Raw genomic sequence first — 24608 nt, 5'->3', positions numbered from 1 at the left:
TAGCTGGAATGTTGCCGAGTGCGGCGTCAAACAACAAACAAACAAACCTTTCTTGTGAATTGTACAACTCTTATAAAGGTTAACGCTCTTTTCTCTGTTTGTTGTTTAACGCCGCACTCAGCAATATCCATGCTATATGACGGTGGTCTGTAAATAATCGAGTCTTGACCAGACAATCCAGTGATTGACATCATGAGCATTGATCCACGCAATTGGGACCGATGACATGCATCAACCAAGTCAGCGAGCCTGACCACCCGATCCCGTTAGTCGCCTTTTACGACAAGCAGAGTCACCTTTTAAGGCAAGCATGGGTTTCTGAAGACCTATTCTACCCCGGATCTTCACGGGTTAAACACTCTTTAGAATTACACACAACATGGAACTGAATATGCACATTACACACAACATGGAACTGAATATGCACATCTAAAAAGACCACTGGGACATATTCCTGAAAAAAAGGTAGCTACTCTTATTTATATTCTTCTTGCATGGTGTTTCTGTGACCAACTTTCACACGCGTTGGTATATGAAATGTGCATTAACGCCAAATATATGTAGATCAAAACACATTTACTGTGTATATCCGCGCGTAGACTTTGGACACGCAGATTGCATCCCATGTGTTAGCAGGTATCTTAAATGCTCACATATGTTTCTTGTTTGTTTGTTGTTAAACGCCCCATGTCAGCAATATTCCAGCTACGCTACGGCGGGCTCACATATGGAAATAGGTCCATCCATCTAGCCTGCCTGTGGGCGGTGGGGTAGCCTAGTGGTTAAAGCGTTCGCTCCTCACGCCGAAAACAGGAGTTCGATTTCCAAGATGGGTACAAGGTGTGAAGCCCATGTATTGTGTCCCCCGCCGTGATATTGCCGGAATATTGCTAAAAGCGGTGTCCCCCGCAAGTATTATTTCAGAAAAACAATGAAAAAATGTATTTAAAAGGGCCAAAATGTATGACTTGACCGATACATTTGGGTATTATCGATAGTATCGAACTATTTGACCTGATTGCGAGAGACATCATTCATGGACCAGCCCGGCCAATTAATCAAGATTCGTGATATGTTTCATTAATGAAGGACAAACTTGATTAATTATTTTTTTAGTTAAGAATGTCGTGTACACGAATCTGTCATATTTCTTTACTGCATTCCTAATCAGGAATCACCCATGGTGCAAACCACTTCTGGTGTAATGGAGGGCTGTTGAATGTTTGCACCGACTGGGTATGGAACACAAGTCGTTCATTATAGAAATATTGATTCTGACCATCGATGTACCTTTGCTATTAACAATCCTGACGAGCACAATCAGTTCGTGATTCGAGATTGAATCACTTGCCCGAGTCTTGTAAAGTCGGTGTGTGTTTCAGTTAATGCGTACTGACTTGCCCTGGTACGGAAGTGTGGCTTATATAATTTCCTATGTTGTCTCGTAACAATGACGCAATTCCCACGAACATGTTCGTGGCGATCGAGGGAGGGCCTCGGTCAATAGGTTAAAATAATGCACTCCATTGCGTGTGGTGTACTCTTTGACAAGCATTCTGCCAATAGGCGCAATTATGTCTGAAGACAGAATGAATCTGAGTTGTGATTGTTGCTGGGTACGTATTAATAATTCATATTTCCAATGCTGGTGATTTTGAGCAGCTGGTGCTGATAAGTATGATGGAGGACTGACGTATTTTCACAATTATTTTATCATTTTACGGTCGAATGTTCAGTGTTTCGAAATTTATTGCTTGTCACCGGGATTATAGAACTTTTCTTCCCGCTCTTCAATCAAAATCGATCAAACGTGGTACAAAACGCTCACAAATCATGTTTTACACGTGCGGTGGGGGTTTCATCAAACGATTGAAACGCACGTAAAATATTCCCTATTACCCCGACAACGACCATTCACACATTCGTAATGCCCAGTGCATCTTGTGCAGAGTTCGTTTGAGGATTCAGAGTGACCAAACCTTTAATGTGCGTCGTCCCTTTAGCATGTGTTGTGACAACGCATTTACAGGGTTGCCGCGCACATATTTCAAGTACCCGGTAACACGAATACGTGACCCGTGAAGATTCCGGGGTAGAATAGGCCTTCAGCAACCCATGCTGGCCGTAAAAGGTGACTCTGCTTGTCGTAAAAGGCGACAAAAGGGATCGGGTGGTCAGGCTCACTGACTTGGTTGATGCATGTCATCGATCGCAATTGCGTGGATCGATGCGCATGGTATTAATCACTGGATTGTCTGGTCCAGACTCGATTATTTACAGACCGCCGTCATATAGCTGGGATATTGCTGAGTGTGGCGTTAAACAACAAACCAACCAACCAACATGAATACGTGCCACTTTTTTTAATGGATAGCAACTTCTTTCAGAGCTACTCCTTGCTCTATTAGGTTAATGCATTCACCTGATGACGGAGAAAGAAGAAGCTCTGAAACCTCGTACAAAGAATAAAAGAAGTTGCTGCTAACCCCCACCCACCCCACACAAACAGTCATGTATTCATGTTCTCCCCTCTTCTAGATTCTCCACTTCTGAGAGGAGTATTTTATATCTTTCCGTGAGAGAAAAAAATGATTCTGATATGTCATGTGTATATTTAAATATAACGACTTATCGGATAATCCCTATCAAAAGTTGAGCAGTATAGCTTAGCGTGAAAACTATACATATTCATGTATAAAATATGTATTTACAGAATGTACCTTGTATTGTGTTTCTGAGGAAATTCATTTGTTTTTGTTCACAATGTGACTCATATTGAAATACAGAAACCGAAGTCAATTGCCTAATATGTTTTGGTTACCATGGCTACAGTTATTTGTGTACCCTTCCTCTGTTTGATGGCAGAACCTGTGTCCATCCACACTAACATACAACATTCCCTTGCCAATTTTTCATCAAGTATTCGTGGGACCTTAGACATGTGATAAAATGAGATCAATGTCATGTTTAAATATTCCCAAAAGTTTCATGGAAGTTCAGGATATATGAAAATATAGGATGGGTGTAAATAGTCAAGTAAGTCAACAGCTAACTACAGGAGAGGTGGTTAGACTAGTGCAATGCCATTGGCATGGTTCCCTGTGTGAAGCCCATTCAAGGAGACCTCGATTCTGTTAAGCCTGGAATTATGCTAAAAGTGACACAAACCATACTCACTCACTCACAAGTAATCATTGTCATGGAAACGAGCACAGAAACATGTACCGTTACAACTAATCAATATTTTTGTTGATTTTGCAAAGGGCAAAAATACAAAGGTTTATAAGGGAAAGATATCCCTTTCTTGTCTTGCAAGAAATATTACCATTAAACATAACACTTGTTTTCAATTCAGTGAGCCCATATAGAATCAAATACCAAATGAAGCACCATGTAAAATTGGTAATAATGTATAAAAATATTATCTGTTAACAATCATTCTTTTGAGAACAATGTAATTAAGTGTAAACAATGTATTTTGGATGAATGCAAAAATTCTCTTGAACATTATATGATATCTATTTCAACGATAGTAATATCAAGCAAAGCAACAAATACTTCATCATATTTCTTTTATTCCTGAGACTAACTAAAAAAATGTTTATTTTGTCTACAGTTTAGACCCATGAAGATCTGGGTCAGAACCGGTCTTCAGGAACCCCTGATTGTCTGTGGTAAAAGGTGATAAATGGAATTGGGTGGTCAAGTTCGCTGACTTGGTTGATACATGTTATGATGTCCCAATTGTATAGATCGATGCTCATCATGTCAATCACTGAACTGGCTGGTCAACATTCGATTATTTACAGACCACTGTCATATAGCGCGAATATTGCTAAGCATGGTGTTAATATACAGTTTGAGCAAATATTTTATTCCTCTTCTGTCAATCCCCAAATCAAATCTCCAAGTCATTCATTCACATCGTACATCACCATGATTGTCACATTTATCACCTCTCCCATGGTTTGGGTTTCCTGCCCATGACAGATGGTGAAGGATCTGCATCTGTGGGCTTCACGTCCACTGTCTTAAGGCCTGGGATTGTCTTCCCACTCTGGATAAAGTCAATCACTTCGCTGAACGTCAGTGTTCCTGATTCAGAGACAGTGTTCTTGTCTGAGTCCTCAGTGTTGGCAGCAGGGCTGCAGGAGTTGCCTCCCTTATCCTCCAACTGCTGGACCTGTGGTGTTGCCACACCTGTCTTAGCTGGAGAAAGAAGGATTAAATAGGATTAGCATGTGCCTGTGGCAAAATAAACCTCTCAAAGCCAACAACCTCAGCTGAAAGAAGTCTTTGAAAAATATTTAAACAAAAATCAATCCTGGGCGGCATATGTTTTGACATAAGAGCGATATCAGTTACTCAGATTATGTGACAATAAGAGGTTCACAGGATGATACAAGCTGACTGGACTTGACACATAGTTGTGCATCAGAGACCGAAGGTCAAGGGGTGTTTATGAACGTTGTTCAATCCTACACCTTGACATGATAGACGCAATCTCATTAAAATCAGATCTTTGTTCTCGCTATCACTAAACAAAGATCTGAGGACATCCCATTATGGGTCACGTCAGATGGACCTTTCATCCAACCAATCAGAGCGTCGCTTACCAGATCATGAAAGTGAAAGTCGGAATATGTCATGCAACCATGAAATATTTAACACGTGTTATTCCGAACGACAGTTACAGGTTTTATGATTATATCCATACAATCTAGGCCATCTATAAGCCATTCAAGAATTTCTTCTTATCACTTTTAATTTTTTTAATCGAGAATGCATCAAAATATGTTTCGTGAAAGTGAAAGTTGGAATATGTCATGCAACCATGAAATATTTAACACGTGTTATTCCGAACGACAGTTACAGGTTTTATGATTATATCCATACAATCTAGGCCATCTATAAGCCATTCCAGAATTTCTTCTTATCACTTTTAATTTTTTTAATCGAGAATGCATCAAAATATGTTTCGAAGCGTAGTTGCCAGTTTGAAACTAGTGTCGTAAAGCTTGAGAAAACTGCCTTCTGATTGGCTTATGTCGATTTCTTGTCAGTCATTTCATTGGTCGGTCAAAATTCGTGAAAGGTCGTTTTGACGTGACCCGTAATGGGATGTCCTTAGATCTTTGTTTAGCGGTAGCAAAAACCTTAGATCTGATTTTAATGAGATTGATATGGACACAACTAATAAGCTTATAATCATGACTTCACAGTTTCAAAGAACATGTTTCCATATGATCCATCTTGTATGCGAGAGTTGAAGTAACATGGCACGAATGTGACTGCACATCAAGTATTATATGACCACGTCCATACCCGAGTGCTAGTCAATGTCATTAATCCCATGCAAGTCGGATAACTAAATTGTGTCATGATAAAGTTCTTAGAATAATTTCTTGTCCTTTCTCTTTAAGAACATGTTTTGCTTATTTGTTTGTTGTTTAACGCCGCACTCAGCAATATTCCAGCTATATTATGGCAGTCTGTAAATAATCGAGTCTAGACCAGACAATCCACTGATTGAAACACGATATTTATCCACGCAATTTAGATACGATGACATGCATCAACAAAGTCATCGAGCCTGACAACCCGATCCTGTTCGTCGCCTCTTACGACAAGCATAGTCGCCTTTTACGGCAAGCATGGGTTGCTGAAGGCCTATTCTACCCCGGATCTTTAAAAAACATGTAAAATGATAGCAGATAATTAGTTGGTTTGATGACTTTGATCCATAGAACATGTACTGCACGTGAACCCTGTTGCAACTTACTATGAGCATAACAGTTCTACTTATACCATATTCGCCCTAATAAGCTCCCTAAACGTTTAGAAAATTGATAAAGCGGGTGCTTTCTAAAACCATCACTCGTTAAATTTGTCAAGGTTTGAGCAATAGTGAACAAATTTAGTTCAAACATCAATAAAACTAAAACATTTTTGATAGTTACAGACAGTTATATCCCTCTTCTACACAGCTGTTTTCTGCAAGAAATCTGTGTATCTTCGCGTACTGTGTTTTCGAGCCCCTAAGAGTGAGTGAGTTGAGTGAGTATGGTTTTACGCCGCTTTTAGCAATATTCCAGCAATATCATGGCAGGGGACACCAGAAATGGGCTTCACACATTGTAACCATGTCGGGAATCGAACCCGGGTCTTCGGTGTGACGAGCGAACGCTTTAACCAATAAGCTACCTGACCGCCCCTCGAGCCCCTAAGAAGAACTTATTATTATGTGTGTTATAACAATCACAATGCACTACAATTAAGTCTTAACTTTGAGAACATTTATATCTGTGTACAATTGAAAACACACGTGACCACATCTTGTCAATTTAATTGTGATAATGCCTTGCCAAATAAGACGAGTCAATGAGGCGCCATCTTGTTACTGTCACCTGATCTCTAGCCCCTCAATTAAAGTCAAGTTACAAATAGATGCACAACATAATCAGTCACATGACATTACAGATAGGAAGTTTACAAACAGCAGCCGATACATCATCGGTGCATACGATTGTTCTGATGCAAACGTATCATCAGATCAAGTTTGATCAAAACGTGAATTTGTGAAAAAGGCAGTTTTGAGGTATGTTTGCATTACTTATTGAATATCTTACCTTGTGTAGCTTAATTTGTAATATAACTACACTGCCAAGTGGTGAACACTTTGATGTCTTCATTGGGCTTTGAAGGATCTACCTTGATTACGTCACTTTGGGCATCAATACTTATTGTTTAGGGGCTCGAAAACGTGTTCCGTGGGTTTTTTTTGGGAAAAATATGGACTGCAAATGTATGGTCATAGTAGGCGCTTACAAAGACCATACTGACAAACTAGTCTTGAGGCTGGTCACTTATTTGAGCAGGGTGCATAATCTGGCAAATATGGTAAGTTAATCTTTTCAGCAACTTAAAGACAACAAGTTTACTCAACCTTTTACTTCAGTCTGGTTTAAAGGGTTTTCTTTCCACTTCATGTATTCCTCAATGTCGACAGCTTCAATGTGCCTGAAAGTACAAAATGTTTTACAGTCTGATTATGATAATGCAGGATAAAACTAATTTTTTTGGGGGAAAGAGATATTATTTTTAAGTGGTTTATACAAGTTATTTGACAATCCATTGAACTTTCAAAATATCCCTTATTTTTAACTTCCAAAGTATATTAGTATTTTAATTATCTTCTTTGATGATTTGTAATTGGTAGGGTTTTAAGTGGTTTTGTTTGTTAAGGCAGTATTTGAACTTGATGGTATTGCATCATCAATCACTTCAATCATTGGTCATACATGTGCTTGTATTTGGTTTGTTCCTACCAATCACTCATTAAATATTATCAGCCCAAATACTACGTGAACTTTCCAGAAATTCCATTTCAAAGTCTTACATTTTAAAAGAAAATTGTTTGCATATTCTACCATGTATTTATCTTTGATAATGTATGATTGTTTTCAGATTCAATTAATCTTTGAACAAGAGAGCAAAATTTCTGATGTAAAGATATTTTTGTCAACAATAAATTATGAACACCTGTACCGATCATTGCATTTTGTTGGTGAACCGACTAATTGATTATAACCATCATGATAACCGATCGTCAGAATATCACTAAAAGAATGATTGTCAGGCTCACTGCACATGCAGGGCTTGAAGTAAACTTGTCAGCTTCCTCACAGGGTTAACCTCTGGTTTGAATTCCATCACAGGACTAAGACATTTAATGACCAGTTGTGTTACGGTAATTCTTTTGGGTGTTTGCAGTATATGACCCCGGTGACTGCATGTCATCGCACCCTGTCAACTTGGATCATGTGCATGATGTGGATTGTTGTTCATAGTATCAATCCCTGGTTCACAGGGTCCAGATTTGCTGAATTAGGATTACAGTCTACTACTTTGACAGCATATATAGGTATCTGGGGCATATTAATTTGTCGATTCTGAGAACCCAAATGACAGATGACTAACATATAATTTCCATTTGTATCATGGTTATTGACAGTTTACCAAGCCAAATTGACTAGCGCTATTTATATATATTATATGATAACATGTATAAAGGTGTTGAATTCCTGGTTCTCTCTAGCACATATCTACCATGTGTATTGGTCATCATATGAGTCTCATTGATTGTTTTGTAAGTTTCGATTCTCATAGGGGCGGTCGGTTAGCGTAGTGGTTAAAGCGTTCGCTTGTCACGCCGAAGACCCGGGTTCGATTCCCGACATGGGTACAATGTGTGAAGCCCATTTCTGGTGTCTCCCGCCGTGATATTGCTGGAATATTGCTAAAAGCGGCGTAAAACCATACTCACTCACTCGATTCTCATAAACTGGTTCTATTGAATGGATCTGTACACTCACATATGGAAAAGGGATATGTTAATAATTTTCAAGAACCAATTAAAGATTTACACATGGACAGAGGTGGAATTTTCCTTATACATAGCTAACATCATCTTACTTCGAATAATAGAAAAGTTTTGCTCTGAGGTAGTGTTTGTCTCGCTCAACCGATGGCACAACACTTGACAGTGTCTTCCATCCCGACTGGAACTGATCGTCATTATCAAACTCATAGTCTTGAAACTTCAGATATCTCAACTTTCTCTCGATGTCCGCCACGCTGTCTCTCCTTGAATCTTTGGTGCTTATATCCTTTTTTGCAGATTCAAAGCCTGATTCAGCTTCGTGGGTTGTTAGGTTTCCGCCAACTCCGTCAGTGAAATCACCGCTGCTACTGCTAGCACTTGCAGGCTTTTCTGATTTTCTAGAATTCCGACTATTGTCAGTTTGATCGGGCGGGCTGTCTTTCAGTGTCGATGGATGTTCGCTCGCCATCTTCTATTCATTTGCGCTGGGTTTGTTCGTATATTGCTCAGTTATAAGGGTGGGAAAATGGTCATGACCACCAATTCCTATTTTCCACTTCTCATGTGGGGATACGAGCAAAGTCCATTTTCAAACCCGGAAGTGACATGACAATGATATTTAGCCAATAAAAACGGTGCTCTTAAACTCACGTGTACTTTTGGCCAATCAAATTAATTGTAAGCGCGGTCGTCCTTTCCATTCTTTACACGTGGGTTTGTTTTTGTTTACACCGGAACTAGGGTCATAGTCTTCACTTCCTGATTCAAGGTGATCAAAGTCTTGGGTGCTCTGATCAGATGGAAAAATGGCTTTATTCGAGGTGAACATACCTTTTTCGATCGCGATCGTCTAAGTAGTTGACATGGCCCGCTTCTATATATAAACTCTGATTTTAAAGTTGTGAAGAACTGAAACCATCAACGGATCAACTGACTGACGAAGCCGACGAGCGCCGCGATGGCGTCCGACGGTTGTCTGGACCGTCGGCCCCCAAACATGGTTTAATTAAGACTCCAAGCCGGCTCTCTGCCACTAGCGAAGCTGCTGGTAGTTGCTACTGATCTGTTTACACGTTTAACATTTGGTCTGGCTTTAATGCTTGCGTGGTTGTGACTGTGAGAGTGAATAACAACATGAACTCCCCAAAATATGAATATGCTTGAAGTGTTGTCATAGCGACCAATTCATGACACTGACACCAAATCGGCACAATGTATTAAATATTTTATCTATAATCAACTGTGTCCATGATAAACGTAAATAAATCTAACAATAAAACAGCATCCTAAGAAGTAGGTTAGTTATGTATGACACATGAAGATAAAATAACCAACCCTAAACCTAGCTGTGAAGATCTAGGTTGTCTTTGAACAGCATCCCATGCTTGCCGTAAAGGGCGACTGACTACGCTTGTCGTAAGAGGCAACTAATGGAATCAGGTGGTCAGGCTCGCTGACTTGGTTGATGCATGTCATCGTATCCCAGTTGTGTGGGTCGATGCTCATGATGTCAATCACTGGACTGTCAGGTTCAGACTCAATTATTTACAGACCACCATTATATGGCTGAAATATTTCTGAGTGTGGCGTTAAACAAGAAACAAAACAAACAACCCTAAACCATTGATTTATTTTTGTCTCAATATTGTCACAGAAGTGAGTCCTAGAAGTGTACTATTCATGCTACTGGTAGTTGTAGTGTCACTGATATAACTTGTGTTACAGCTGAAACCATGGGCGTTCTATGCGGAGGGCAGCACCAGATTCTGGGTCCACTATGGCCTGGTCATATTTGGGTTTGTGTTGGCAGGCATCACAGCCTGTGTCCAGTGCTGTAAACCTGCTCCCTATGGCAGGCATGAGGGTGAGGTGAGTCTCGTGGTACCAGGTCGGTATCTCGGTAGTTTTGAATCCCTAAGGATATTTAACAACCGGGTTGTTACGCATTCCTGAGTGCTTTTTATCCTTTATTCCTTCATAAAACAATGTTCATTTCTTAGTATAAGGGGGGGGGGGGGCACGGGTGGCCCAGTCGTCTAAGGCGCCGCGATTCGCTGTGCAGAGTTGCGTCCCTTGGGCACGCCAGAAACCTATGATTGTGGGTTCGAATCCCGGTTCGCCCCGATCATGTTTCTAGGTTTGTCAGCACCATACCCGTGCTTGTGGGTTTCACCAAAGTGGTAAACGTCTGAGACCTGCATCACTTCGGGCTTTCCTCCCACATTAAGCTGACACAACATAATATAACTTGAATACTGTTAATAGCGGCGTTAAACCAAACTCACCCACTCACTCACTCACTAGTATAAGGCTTTCTCGAAAGTCAAGAATTTCCATTAGCACCAGACAATGTGACCTGATTAGTTACAGTTTTAGTGTAAAAACCACACACACACACACACACACACACACACACACACACACACACACACACACACACACACACACACACACACACACACACACACACACACACACACCAGCTTAAACAAACATGATGGGGATTACCACTTGAGCATCAATCCACTCAATTAGGATACGATGACATGCATCAATGAAGTCAGCGAGCCTGACCACCCAATCCCATTGGTCGCCTCTTACGACAAGCATAGTCGCCTTTTTACAGCAAGCATGGGTTGCTGAAGACATATTCTACCCTGGATCTTCACGGGTCTACTTTTTATAGGACAATTGATATTTGCAAAAAAATCGCAAACATATTTTAAATGCTGGAAGATAAGAATAAGAGAAAAGTATTTCATGAAAACAAATGTATTTGTTTCTTTTACACACACGACATAACAGCCCAATCATCTACCCCCCAACCACACACATAAAATGTGAACCCCACTAACAAATAGTGAATAATTCCAATTTCCTCAACACTCAAACCTGTAACAAATACTGGATCAGCCTCTACTGTTGATTATTGTTGTTTTCATGTGCACGTATAGTTACAAAATTACATACAGTATGCTGGTATATTTATTCCAGGATGGAGGATTGGTTCCCAAGATTCCTCTGCGTCTGAGTCACATGATGTCGGATGCGTTGCCTGGTGTTGTCATGTTTTTGTTGGTGAGTCAGTGTACAGGTACAGATGAGAACACAGTTCGCTCATCACAGCTGCGTCCATTGGCAGCCAGGTTTGTGCATGTCGTGGGTTAGAATCTGATTATGATCCCTGGTATGCCAGTACTGGGAATCTGATTATAATCCTTGGTATGCCAGTACCGGGAATCTGATTATAATCCTTGGTATGCCAGTACCAGGAATCTGATTATAATCCTTGGTATGCCAGTACTGGGAATCTGATTATAATCCATGGTATGCCAGTACCAGGAATCTGATTATAATCCTTGGTATGCCAGTACTGGGAATCTGATTATAATCCATGGTATGCCAGTACCAGGAATCTGATTATAATTCATGGTATGCCAGTACTGGGAATCTGATTATAATCCATGGTATGCCAATACCGGGAATCTGATTATAATCCATGGTATGCCAACACTGATTATCTGATTTTCGTCCATGGTATGTCAATACTAAGAATATGATTATGATCCATGGTATGCCAATACTGATTATCTGATTATGATCCCTGGTATGCCAATACCTAGAATCTGATTATAATCCATGGTATGCCAAAACCGAGAATCTGATTATGATCCATGGTATGCCAATACTGATAATCTGATTATGATCCATGGTATGCCAATACCTAGAATCTGATTATAATCCATGGTATGCCAAAACCGAGAATCTGATTATGATCCATGGTATGCTAATACAATATCTGTGGAAAATATCCATGACCTGAGTCAGTCTCTCCTCCCACATGAAGCAGAAACACTGTGATAGTGGTCAAGCAGCAATAAACCCTATTCACTCACTCACTCACCTATGTGTACGTAAGGAACGTCTCAAACACTTAGCCTTTGGTGCTCATGTTTTCAGATTCTGGTGTGCCTGGTCCAGACTCAAGTAGTTGATGTTAAACAGCATTATTGTGATAGAGGAGTCATGTTATTACTGCTGATTGTAGTTTGTTTGTTTGTTTGTTGTTTAACGTCGCACTCAGCAATATTCCAGCTATATGACGGCGGTCTGTAAAATAATCGAGTCTGGACCAGACAATCCAGTGATTGACATCATGAGCATCGATCCACGCAATTGGGATCGATGACATGTATCAACCAAGTCAGCGAGCCTGACCACCCGATTTCCGTTAGTCGCCTCTTACAACAAGCATAGTCGCCTTTTACGGCAAGCATGGGTTGCTGAAGACCTATTCTACCCCGGAATCTTCACGGGTGGCTGATGGTAGTCCTCAGTCTGCTGGCTATTTTGTCCTGATGTTGAGGCATGTTCTGCTTGTGTTGCAGGTGTTCTTCCTGTATGGTTCTGTGAGGTCCTACCAGAACTACGTGTTCCTGGTGCTGTTCCTGCTTCACTATGTCCACAGGTACGCCAGCACAATCGTCACGGTGTTGACATGCGTCGCCACTTGAAATATAATCACGAAAAATCTCGACGATTAATTAACATGTGCTAATACTTATTAAGTGTAAACAAGACATTCCGCTGATAACGAATATTACTTTCAGTGACGACAAAAATTGTAAAGTGCGCTTTTCGACCAATGTCCATTTTATTAGTGATATACTTCACCATTGAGTTTTTATCACGTGGTTACAATCTTACTGAGGATGGGAGGGGCGGTCGGGTAGCCTAGTGGTTAAAGTGTTCGCTCGTCACGCCGAAGGCCCGGGTTCGATTCCCGACATGGGTACAATGTGTGAAGCTCATTTCTGGTGTCCCCCGCCGTGATATTGCTGGAATATTGCTAAAAGCGGCGTAAAAACATACTCACTCACTCACTCACTCACTCACTGAGGATGGACAGTCAGGAAAACGACTATATTTAGCAGCATGTGCAGCTTACCTCCATTACAAACGCAAGCTGAAAGAAAACATGTGCAGATAAGTTTTAGAGCGCTATTTACCAAGGTCACTGCTAAAAATGACTGCTGACAGTCACCTGACTATCAATTTTACCCAGATTGTAACCAATGGTCAAAACTCCTTAAAACTCAGTGATGATGTGAAGGGGGGAACATACAGATACTCAGCAGAGCATGGGACACACAGTCTAGATGCGGGTCTGGGTACATGTAGGTTTGTTGTTTAACGCCACACTTAGTGATATTCTTGATCAGACAATCAAGTGATTGACATTATGAGCATGGGTCTACGCATTGCGGATACCATGACATGCATCAACCAAGTCAAAAAGCCTGACCAGCCGATTCTGTTAGTTGCCTCTTACGACAAACATGGGTTGCCGAAGACCCAGATCTTCACAGATCACATACAAGTACTCTTGCAGTGAATGGGCCACATGGCGATCTAGGTGGGCATTGACACATACAAGTACTATTCATTCTGCAACACTTGTCATGACTGTGTGACTAACGCATTGTTTTGAATGGTTGGTTAGGAATTCTATCTCAACAAGAAGGTACACGTGGGTAGAAATGTCTTTATGTAGCAGGCATTGGAAAGTGGTTTCAGAAACTAAATTTTATTACTTGAAGTTTTTGATGGGTTTTCATGACAACTGTTAACAGATTTAATATTTATTTGTATGTTTATTTGTTGTTTAACGCTGCAATATTCAAGCTATATGATGGCGGTCTGTAAATAATCGAGTCTGGACCAGACAATCCAGTGATTGACATCATGAGCATCCATCCACACAATTGGGATACGATGACATGTATCAACCAAGTCAGCGAGCCTGACCACCCGATGCCCTTAGTCGCCTCTTACGACAAGCCTAGTCGCCTTTTATGGCAAGCATGGGTTGCTGAAGATCTATTCTACCCCAAATCTTCATGGGTCTAATAGATCTAATAAGTTAGGTTGCAAGTGGACTGAAATGTTGAGCTGCTGGTAATAGACTGCCTATGTGATGTTCCAGGGGCATCATCCACCCCCTGGTGATGAGGTACAAGAGCTCGTGGGTGTACATAGGGTAAGTGCCGATGTACCAGTGCCTGAACTGGTGATGGCTGCCATTTTGATTGAGCAGGCATATTATTAACTAGGATTTTATTGCAGTAGTAAAAACACTACAATATTCTTTTACATTTGTTTGTTTATTAGTCTGCAAAGTTCCAGCTATATGACAGCGTTCTGTAAATAATCGAGTCTGGACCAGACAATCCAGTGATTAACATCATGAGCATCAATCCACACAATAGGGATACGATGACATGCATCAACCAAGTCAGCGAGCCTGACCACCCGATCCCATTAGTCTCCTCTCACGACAAGCATAGTCGCCTTTTACGGCAAGCATTGGTTTCTGAGGACCTATTCTACCCTGGATCTTCATGGGTCCTTTTGCAATATTGATGCAAGTGTGACATGATGACAATACCTGGTGAACTTGCCAAATCCTGCTAAATCCTGGTAGGCTTGGTCAGATATTGGTGTCTCAAGAAGATACCTATCACCAGTACTTGTGGAGTTTCTGCTCTACGTGTACGCTATTTGTCAATGCACCACTGCCAGTGTCCCACAGGGAAACCTGTCAACCCTACGGCTGTTGTCAACGGCATGAAATATACAGTTCCATAGGTTCTAGAGTCCAGTCCTGATTTTCCTTAGTTCCACCCAGCTAGAATGATGTTAAAAGCAGTGTAACACCATACTCATTCACTCCTTAAGCTCGTTTAGCAGATGTAAATTTTGATATATTGGGCAATCTTTACATTTTGATCCTGCCAATCCCTGAACCACATGCCCTTGTGTCGTTGCCCAAATACTTCTAGATCAATCACGAGTGTCAGAACGTGTAAAGGTATTGTCGGATCATAGGTTTTCAGACATCATATGTTTTTGGACGGCCATGTTTATCGCGACTAGTCGAGCTATGACAGGGGGTGTAGCATCACACAGACATTTTAAATACCCAAATGATGGCTTGTTTTTAAGAGAAAGTTGTCTTTTATAAGGGAATAGGATGTTTTACAGTTGTTCATGTGAGAAGTAAAGAAAAAATCTACGAATGTTTCTTAAGCACCCGAAAACCCATAACATGGGGATATAATAGGTTAGTGCATTTCTGACACCCGTGATATTTTAATTGATCTAGAAATATTTAAGCAATGGCACAAGGGCCTGTGCCCTGAACATGTTAAATGGGTAGACACTTTCTAGTTATATAAATCACTTAGGATCATCTGATACAAAATGTCCATGGAGGACTGTTTTCCAACAACTTCGGTGAGAACCTTGTTAAATATGTCATGTAGTTCGGATGCAGTTTTGGATGTGACATGCTAGGGTTTAAGTTTTCAAATCTGAAATTACGAATGTTCACCAGATGGTCAAGATGTGTTGAATTCAAGGGAGATAACTCTATTTTTCAGAATAGCCATTGGTGGATTTATACCCAACTGCATTTATCATTTCATCAATGCTGATTTCATTAGCTCTGCCACTTATGCAAGTCATTATTACTAGTAAGTACAGATCAAGTGTCTCCAGATTAGTGAGAGATGGTACCACCCTGAAAACAAACAAAAACAGAATATAAATATTGAAATGATTGCAATGTTTCTAGTGATAAGATTTTTAGGGACTTGTCATTTATAGACGGGTGGTAAGGCTGGGACGGGGAGCTCGGGTACTCGGGTCGGGTGGGTCCTGAGTAGGACCCGGGTACCCACAGGACTATCTGGACCCGGGGTTAGTCACGTTTAATGACAAAATTTATCTAAAACTCTATGGTTACTATATAAGTCACTAATGTTCCCATTTCTTTCTGACAATGCACCCATTCCTTCTGACTTTTATATGTTTGAATAAAGATAAAACTTCATGCAGTAAACTTCAGAGTATGCATGACCAGATCATTTTACTCGTGAACTTAAATACATTTTGCCAGGGCTAAGGTCAAACTTTTCCAAATCGGACAGTTTGTACCTATGTCCCAGCCCTAGTGGGTGCCCCAGTGGAATTGGTGCGAGGACTGTATCATATTTGTCACCCCCACTTTAAAATAAGTAACATTCTTTCATAACCCCTCTCCCTGTAATAAATGTCTCGTCTAAATAATGATCAAATGTATGACTTTTTTAATTTGTAAAAATAGATTTGTGTCCCCCCACCACCATCCTATCTCACCAGCCCCGCCCTTATACTATATGACCACTCTCTCATACACATTTCAATAAAAATGATAATCAAAGTTTTGATTCATTTCCAAAACTTTGCCAAATTTAATATACTGGTACATTGTTTCTGAAAGGCTTGGAAGTGTGACAAGTGGATTATACACTGTATGACTGAGATCTTGAACAACACTTCCTAATGTGTACTTTGTAATCTTTGTAATAGATATTTACTTGAGATATTTGTTGATATAGGTAAATAAATTACATTAAAAGAATAACAGTTTTTAATTCATTGCTATTTTTCCTTTCAGTGATCCCCGGTTTATTTTGGGCATTATTTTATACCTTGTCGGCTTCGTCATAAACAGATGGGCAGACTGGAAACTCCGCTCCCTGAGGAACACCAAGGGAGTACCTGACGGTACATGTCCTCATGCTACTTACCTGATCACTAGACCCGTGAAGATCCGGGGTAGAATAGGTCCACAGCAACCCATGCCTGCCGTAATAGGCGACTGTGTTTGTCGTAAGAAGCGACCAACGGGATCGGGTGGTCAGGCTTGCCAACTTGGTTGATGCATATCATCGTATCCCAATAGCGTTGATCGATGCCCATGATGTCAATCACTGGATTGTCTGGTCCAGACTCGATTATTTGCAGACCGCTGTCATATATCTGGATTATTGCTGAGTGCGGCATTAAACAACAAACAAACCTGATCACTAGGTAAAGAATCAGTTCATTTCAGGCTGATGTCATATGGCATTGCCCAACAAATGAACAAACTAACAAACAACCGTGTGTAAACATTGCTTGCCTGTATATATCTACTCTGTATAAAGCTGTGACAAGAAACAGCTAGGAAATGTCATGACAATCAGTAGGAAGTTCTTGTGTATGTTTCTATGACTGTTGATGTGTTGCTACAGGAGGGTCAGATTACAACATTCCCTACGGAGGACTGTTTGAGCTGGTCAGCTGCCCCAACTACTTCGGGGAACTTGTGGAGTGGACAGGATGGTGAGAACCTCGCACACTTACCGTAGTGGCTGTATTAAGGGTCTGGTCATTTATTGTGGGGTGTGGTGGGTCAGTGAGACTAAGGGGGGAATGTGTGTGTGTGTGTGTGTGTGTGTGTGTGTGTGTGTGTGTGTGTGTGTGTGTGTGGTGTGTGGTGTGGTGTGGTGTGGTGTGGTGTGGTGTGGTGTGTGTGTGTGTGTGTGTGTGTGTGTGTGTGTGTGTGTGTGTGTGTGTGTGTGTGTGTGCAGGAAGGTGCAGTTATTGCTTGTCAGAAACTAGATCATAGTGAGTAGTGAGTTGGGTTTTTGTGTTTGTTTTTGTAACTGTATTCCATCTTCCCGAGGCAAGGAAGTTTACTGACTATAAAAGTCCAGTTTCCACATTGGAATTCATTGTGACCTGTTACATGGAAATTCCTTGTGACCTGTTACATGGGAATTCATTGTGACATGTTACATGGGGATTCATTGTTACATGTTACATTGGAATTCATTGTGACCAGTTACATGGGAATTCATTGTTACATGTTACATGGGAATTCCTTGTGACCTGTGTCATGCAAATTCCTTGTGACCTGTTACATGGGAATTCCTTGTGACCTGTTACATGGGAATTCCTTGTGACCTGTTACATGGGAATTCCTTGTGACCTGTTACATGGGAATTCATTGTGACCTGTTACATGGGAATTCATTGTGACCTGTGTCATGCAAATTCCTTGTGACCTGTTACATGGGAATTCCTTGTGACCTGTTACATGGGAATTCATTGTTACATGTTACATGGGAATTCATTGTGACCTGTGTCATGCAAATTCCTTGTGACCTGTTACATGGGAATTCATTGTTACATGTTACATGGGAATTCATTGTGACCTGTTACATGGGAATTCATTGTGACCTGTTACATGGGAATTCATTGTTACATGTTACATGGGAATTCATTGTGACCTGTTACATGGGAATTCATTGTGACCTGTGTCATGCAAATTCCTTGTGACCTGTTACATGGGAATTCCTTGTTACATGTTACATGGGAATTCCTTGTTACATGTTACATGGGAATTCCTTGTGACATGTTACATGGGAATTCCTTGTGACATGTTACATGCAGGGGTGCAGTGTCTTTTGGTGCCATAAACTATGACCACAATTAATTTATTTCTTAAATAAACGCAAAAAACATTTTCAAAGTCAATTTTCAAATAACTTCAACAAAGTGAAATGAGAGAAATATACTGTTTATTTTCCCTGGTGTAGGTGCATAGCAACGTGGTCTCTAGCTGGACTGGTGTGGCTGCTGTTTTGTGCTGCAACGTTTGTACCACGGTCCAGACATAATCATCTTTGGTCAGTGCACTTTTGATTAACTTTTATGTTTGTATTTCACAAACCGGTAGCGGGGGCATGGGCGTCCCAGTCGTCTAAGGCGCTGCGATTCGCTGTGCAGAGTTGCATCTCTTGGACACGCCAGAAACCTATGATTGTGGGTTCGAATCCCGGTTCGCCCCGATTATGTTTCTAGGTTTGTCAGCACCATACCCGTGCTTGTGGGTTTCACCGAAGTGGAAACGTCTGAGGCCTGCATCACTTCAGGCTTTCCTCCCACATTAAGCTGACACGTCGTGATATAACTGGAATACTGTTAAAAGCGGCGTTAAACCCAACTCACTGACACGTGCCAAGGGACGCAACTCTGCACAGCGAATCCCGGCGCCTTAGACGACTGGGCCACCAGTGCCCCCGAATCTTATTTTTAATAATCGATCTTGGAGAAAGTTGCAAACTTTTTTGCCTGGTTGCACTCAGAGAGAACAGTCCGTGGTTGAATCATCAGCTGTGAATGTTGTATTAATTTGTCACCTTTAAACTGGCCTAGGGTTGAATCATCCTTTCACTTGTCAGATACGTTTTTGAATACACACGTAGTAAAACAGTATGTCGTGGAACCTCTTTTAATAATCTATTTTCTTCTGGCAGGTACAAGCAGCAGTTTGAGCTGTATCCGCCCAACAGGAAGGCGTTGATACCATTCTTGTTCTGATGCTCATGGAGGGAAGGACCAATGTAGGGATGGGTAGACTTGACCTTACTCTGTGCCACATTTACCTTTGACGGCTTGACCTTCTATGTGGTCACTTTGATATTTGTCCTGGGTCAGCTTGACCTGTGCTATGTGTCACATGTGTAAACCTGTTAAGGATTGACAGCTTGACCTTCTATGTGGTCACTTTGATATTTGTCCTGGGTCAGCTTGACCTGTGCTATGTGTCACATGTGTAAACCTGTTAAGGATTGACAGCTTGACCTACTGTGTGGTCACTTTGATATTTGTCCTAGGTCACCTTGACCTGTGCTATGTGTCCCATGTGTAAACCTGTTAAGGATTGACAGCTTGACCTTCTATGTGGTCACTTTGATATTTGTCCTGGGTCAGCTTGACCTGTGCTATGTGTCACATGTGTAAACCTGTTGAGGATTGACAGCTTGACCTACTGTGTGGTCACTTTGATATTTGTCCTGGGTCAGCTTGACCTGTGCTATGTGTCACATGTGGAAACCTGTTAAGGATTGACAGCTTGACCTACTGTGTGGTCACTTTGATATTTGTCCTGGGTCAGCTTGACCTGTGCTAAGTGTCACATGTGTAAACCTGTTAAGGATTGACAGCTTGACCTACTGTGTGGTCACTTTGATATTTGTCCTGGGTCACCTTGACCTGTGCTATGTGTCACATGTGTAAACCTGTTAAGGATTGACGGCTTGATCTACTGTGTGGTCACTTTGATATTTGTCCTGGGTCAGCTTGACCTGTGCTATGTGTCACATGTGGAAACCTGTTAAGGATTGACAGCTTGACCTACTGTGTGGTCACTTTGATATTTGTCCTGGGTCACCTTGACCTGTGCTATGTGTCTGTATGTCAATGAAAGTGTATCAATAACATATTTATAACATGCATTTACAAAGTAGACACAATTTATGGATAACAACTTCTTTATTTACTGTAAAGGCAACGTTTCAGTATAGATCCTTTTTCCGTTGCATTTACTTACGTTTTGTATTTCACATCATTTATTGAACATAACTTGATTCAAGATTGTTGACTTGATTCAAGATGTCTGACATTTGGAATGCTTATAATGAACTTTGGTTATAATGAACTTAAATAAGTGGTGTCTTAGAGTTTGTTATAACCATACTGTATATCATATACAAGACCTCTAAACATGGAGTGTGTGACTTATCTTCCCGAGGCAAGGGAGTTAACGGACTATGAAAGTCCAGTCTCCACCCTTGCCGAACAAGGCTGGAATTATGGAGTTATACTTCGGCTGGAATAACAAGTCAATCGCGTAGCGAAATCAACATCCGGTTTGTTAATTTCCATGCAGATTTCTATCGATTGCAGAATTTGCAATGCATCTGTACTGTCAACTTAGCGTCAACAAATATTTTCCAAATCTTTGCATGTTTTTAATCAAGGTGCTCACGTGATTTGATGCACTTCACCAAGTTAGACCCATATATTACAATATAGATCTTGATTATCGATCAGATCGTCTTGACTAGGTGCCACCGTTTTGTTTGAAGCAAATGGAAGTGATATGAGAGGTGGAATCTGATTGGTCTATAGGAGGAACATAGAAGGGACATAACTTGTACAAGCCACTGATGGCGCGACGATCGAACCCAGTAATTCCAGCCTAGTTATGCAAGGGTGGAAACTGGACTTTTACAGTCATTTAACCTGATTGACAGACTGTGTCATCACACCCAAACATCTTTGTTGTTGTTCACGCTATTGACCAGTGGTTTGGCAGGTCCTGACTGGTTACGTTCAGACTGGTGTCATGTCTGTCTCTATAAGGCTTTAGTACTTCTTTCTTAATTGTTGTCCTCTCCAAAGCAGATTCTAGGTTAGAACTGGTCCCCAGTAGGCTATGCTGGCCGTAAGAGGCGAGGGGGCACAGGTGGCCCAGTCGTCTAAGGCGCCGCGATTCGCTGTGGAGAGTAGCCAAACCTATGATTGCAGGTTCGAATCCCGGTTTGCCCCGATTATGTTTCTAGGTTTGTCAGCACCATACCCGTGCTCGTGGGTTTCACCGAAGTGGTAAACGTCTGAGACCTGCATCACTTTGGGCTTTCCTCCCACATTAAGCTGACACGCTGTGATATAACTGGAATACTGTTAAAAGCGGCGCTATACTCAACTCACTCACTCACTCGTAAGAGGCGACCATTGTTGTGACATGACATTGCTGCAGTAGGAAGAAACCACTACATCTGTTATAACCCACTGTTTGACAAGCTTGTCACTGTTTATATATATTTCCAAAGAGATAGTTTCATTGTTCAACTGACTTTTGTCAGCTTTGGAAGTCTTTTCTTTCCAAGAAAATGAAATGAAGAGTTTGCAGCAAGAGTTTGATCACTATTCATCACAACATCAAGTGAATTCTTTTTTCTCCAAATTCAGCTGAGCTGGTGATTTTAGTTGCCCTGAAACCATGTGATGACATCCAATCCACCATGACATCATAACATTCCAGAGTGATGTCATACATCTCACAACTGTGAGAGTTTACATGTGGAGAGAGACAGTGTTATGGAAAATTACTAATAGCTTTTGTATTTTATAACATCGATACACATTACAGCGATATCTGTGTTCAGTTTGGCCTGTGTAATTGAGCTGTTCCAAATGAAATGCATGTCATCACAGCCCAATTGCGTAGATTGATGCTCATGATGTAAATCACTGGATTTTCTGGTCCAGACTTAAGTATTTATGGACACATAGCTGGAATATTGCTGAGTGCAGTGTTAAACAACAAAACTCAGTAACACCCAGAAGTCTGAAAACACATGTTTATCTCTTAAATGACATTTCACCAACAAAGTGATATTATTTATCTCAAATATAGTAATACTCACAAGCCTCATCTTTGTATGGTATGTTTGATATTATCAGCTCAGCTGGTTTGGAGCCAGAAGAACCAATACCTTGGTGCATCAACATTGACTGTCAATATGTTTCTGGATTTTATTTAATTAAAATCAGATCTTAGTCCTCGCTACCACTAACCAGAGCTTGTTTAGCAGTATCAAGAACTAAGAATTGACTTTAATGAGATTGTTTCTGGCCTTGGTGCATCAACATTGACTGTCAATATGTTTCTGGATTTTATTTCATTAAAATCAGATCTTAGTCCTCGCTACCACTAACCAGAGCTTGTTTAGCAGTATCAAGAACTAAGAATTGACTTTAATGAGATTGTTTCTGGCCTTGGTGCATCAACATTGACTGTCAATATGTTTCTGGATTTTATTTCATTAAAATCAAATCTTAGTCCTCGCTACCACTAACCAGAGCTTGTTTAGCAGTATCAAGAACTAAGAATTGACTTTAATGAGATTGTTTCTGGCCTTGGTGCATCAACATTGACTGTCAATATGTTTCTGGATTTTATTTCATTAAAATCAAATCTTAGTCCTCGCTACCACTAACCAGAGCTTGTTTAGCAGTATCAAGAACTAAGAATTGACTTTAATGAGATTGTTTCTGGCCTTGGTGCATCAACATTGACTGTCAATATGTTTCTGGATTTTATTTCATTAAAATCAAATCTTAGTCCTCGCTACCACTAACCAGAGCTTGTTTAGCAGTATCAAGAACTAAGAATTGACTTTAATGAGATTGTTTCTGGCCTTGGTGCATCAACATTGACTGTCAATATGTTTCTGGATTTTATTTCATTAAAATCAAATCTTAGTCCTCGCTACCACTAACCAGAGCTTGTTTAGCAGTATCAAGAACTAAGAATTGACTTTAATGAGATTGTTTCTGGCCTTGGTGCATCAACATTGACTGTCAATATGTTTCTGGATTTTATTTCATTAAAATCAAATCTTAGTCCTCGCTACCACTAACCAGAGCTTGTTTAGCAGTATCAAGAACTAAGATCTGACTTCATGAGGTTGTTTCTGGGTTATAATTAAAAAATATATGAAACGATTTTAACCAAGTTTGATTTACAGACCCAAACATAAGAAAACCAAAAAGAAAAATTTCAAGTCAGAAACAAACCATGAAGGGAAGGGAAAATAGTATGGTTCAGGGACTTGAGACAGAGACAGTTCAGGTTGTAGGACATTGTGAATCTTTACGATTAACTACAGTCATATGTTTGATTCAGGTTCCTGAACTTCTTTTGAGTAGTATATGTGAAGGTCACATGATGATTGCTGCAACTTATAGCGGTAGTTGATCTGGTTTACATCTGTATGTACAGTAAACCAGGTTATAACGAACTGACGGATATAACGAACTGACGGATATAACGAACTTACATTTTTGGTCCCGACTTTTTGCTGTAGTTTTGCTGTATATATTCTTATAACGAACTACAGTTAGTAACGAACTGACGGATATAAGGAACTTACATTTTTGGTCCTGACTATTTGCTGTAGTAATGCTGTATATATGCTTATAAATAACTACAGTTAAAACGAACTGACGGATTTAAGGAACTTACATTTTTGGTCCCGACTATTTGCTGTAGTTATGCTGTATATATGCTTATAACGAACTACGGTTATAACATACTAAAATTAGTAGTCCCCATGAGTTTGTTATAACCTTAGTTTACTGTATGTACTTACATGGCATATTAACCAAGCTAAGGAATGGCGTCCAAGCCATTTTTTGGTCCAGTAAATGCTGCAGTTTTTGCCAGAGAGAACCTGGGTTTGAAGTGGTCTATTCCTTGTCTCAAGAGCCATGTGGATTCCAGGAAAGAATACAGGTCCCCACCAACCTGTGCTTTTCATAAAGGGCAACTCAGTAGACTTGGTGGTTGATTGGTTGATTTCATGTCATCATATCCCAATTGCGTGGATCAATGCTCGTGTCAATAACTGGATTGTCTGGTCAAGACTTGATTATTTACAGGTTGCCATCTTGTAGCTGGAATATTAAACCGCAGACAAACAAACTAACCTCAGAGTTGACTT

The 24608-nt window shown here is 40.6% G+C and overlaps 2 protein-coding genes and 1 long non-coding RNA gene across 5 annotated transcripts; 1 reads left to right on the top strand and 2 right to left on the bottom strand.

Annotated features, from left to right (window-relative positions):
* Nucleotides 1-1523: 1523 nt before the first annotated feature.
* LOC124142409 (steroid 5-alpha-reductase DET2-like) lies at nt 1524-21122 on the top strand. 2 transcript variants are annotated; one of them, XM_046510869.2, is made up of 10 exons: nt 1524-1616; nt 10109-10252; nt 11378-11461; nt 12772-12851; nt 14370-14423; nt 15826-15918; nt 16884-16993; nt 17503-17593; nt 18852-18941; nt 19572-21122. In XM_046510869.2, exons 1-10 carry the CDS (start codon nt 1575-1577, stop codon nt 19633-19635), a joined length of 852 nt encoding a protein of 283 aa, XP_046366825.2. In that variant the 5' UTR covers nt 1524-1574; the 3' UTR covers nt 19636-21122. The 2 variants fall into 2 exon arrangements, with proteins under 2 accessions (XP_046366825.2, XP_046366833.2); XM_046510877.2 differs by lacking the exon at nt 1524-1616 and adding an exon at nt 9124-9204.
* LOC124142424 lies at nt 3559-8979 on the bottom strand. Of its 2 annotated transcripts, none has more exons than XM_046510889.2 (3): nt 8476-8979; nt 6947-7020; nt 3559-4209 (listed from the first exon to the last, which is right to left on the bottom strand). In XM_046510889.2, exons 1-3 carry the CDS (start codon nt 8850-8852, stop codon nt 3953-3955), a joined length of 708 nt encoding a protein of 235 aa, XP_046366845.2. In that variant the 5' UTR covers nt 8853-8979; the 3' UTR covers nt 3559-3952. The 2 variants fall into 2 exon arrangements, with proteins under 2 accessions (XP_046366845.2, XP_046366853.2); XM_046510897.2 differs by having other exon boundaries at nt 3559-4200.
* LOC125382115 lies at nt 9874-24543 on the bottom strand. Its single transcript, XR_007222331.1, has 3 exons — nt 24409-24543; nt 21815-21817; nt 9874-9905 (listed from the first exon to the last, which is right to left on the bottom strand). It is a non-coding gene; the product is annotated as an uncharacterized LOC125382115 (long non-coding RNA).
* Nucleotides 24544-24608: the final 65 nt, after the last annotated feature.

This window comes from Haliotis rufescens, unplaced genomic scaffold, assembly GCF_023055435.1.
Source record: "Haliotis rufescens isolate VD_foot unplaced genomic scaffold, xgHalRufe1.0.p SCAF_2, whole genome shotgun sequence".
In the NCBI taxonomy this organism is placed as follows: domain Eukaryota; kingdom Metazoa; phylum Mollusca; class Gastropoda; order Lepetellida; family Haliotidae; genus Haliotis; species Haliotis rufescens.
Note: the sequence above shows the minus strand (reverse complement) of the source record. Positions and strands in the feature narration are given on the sequence as shown.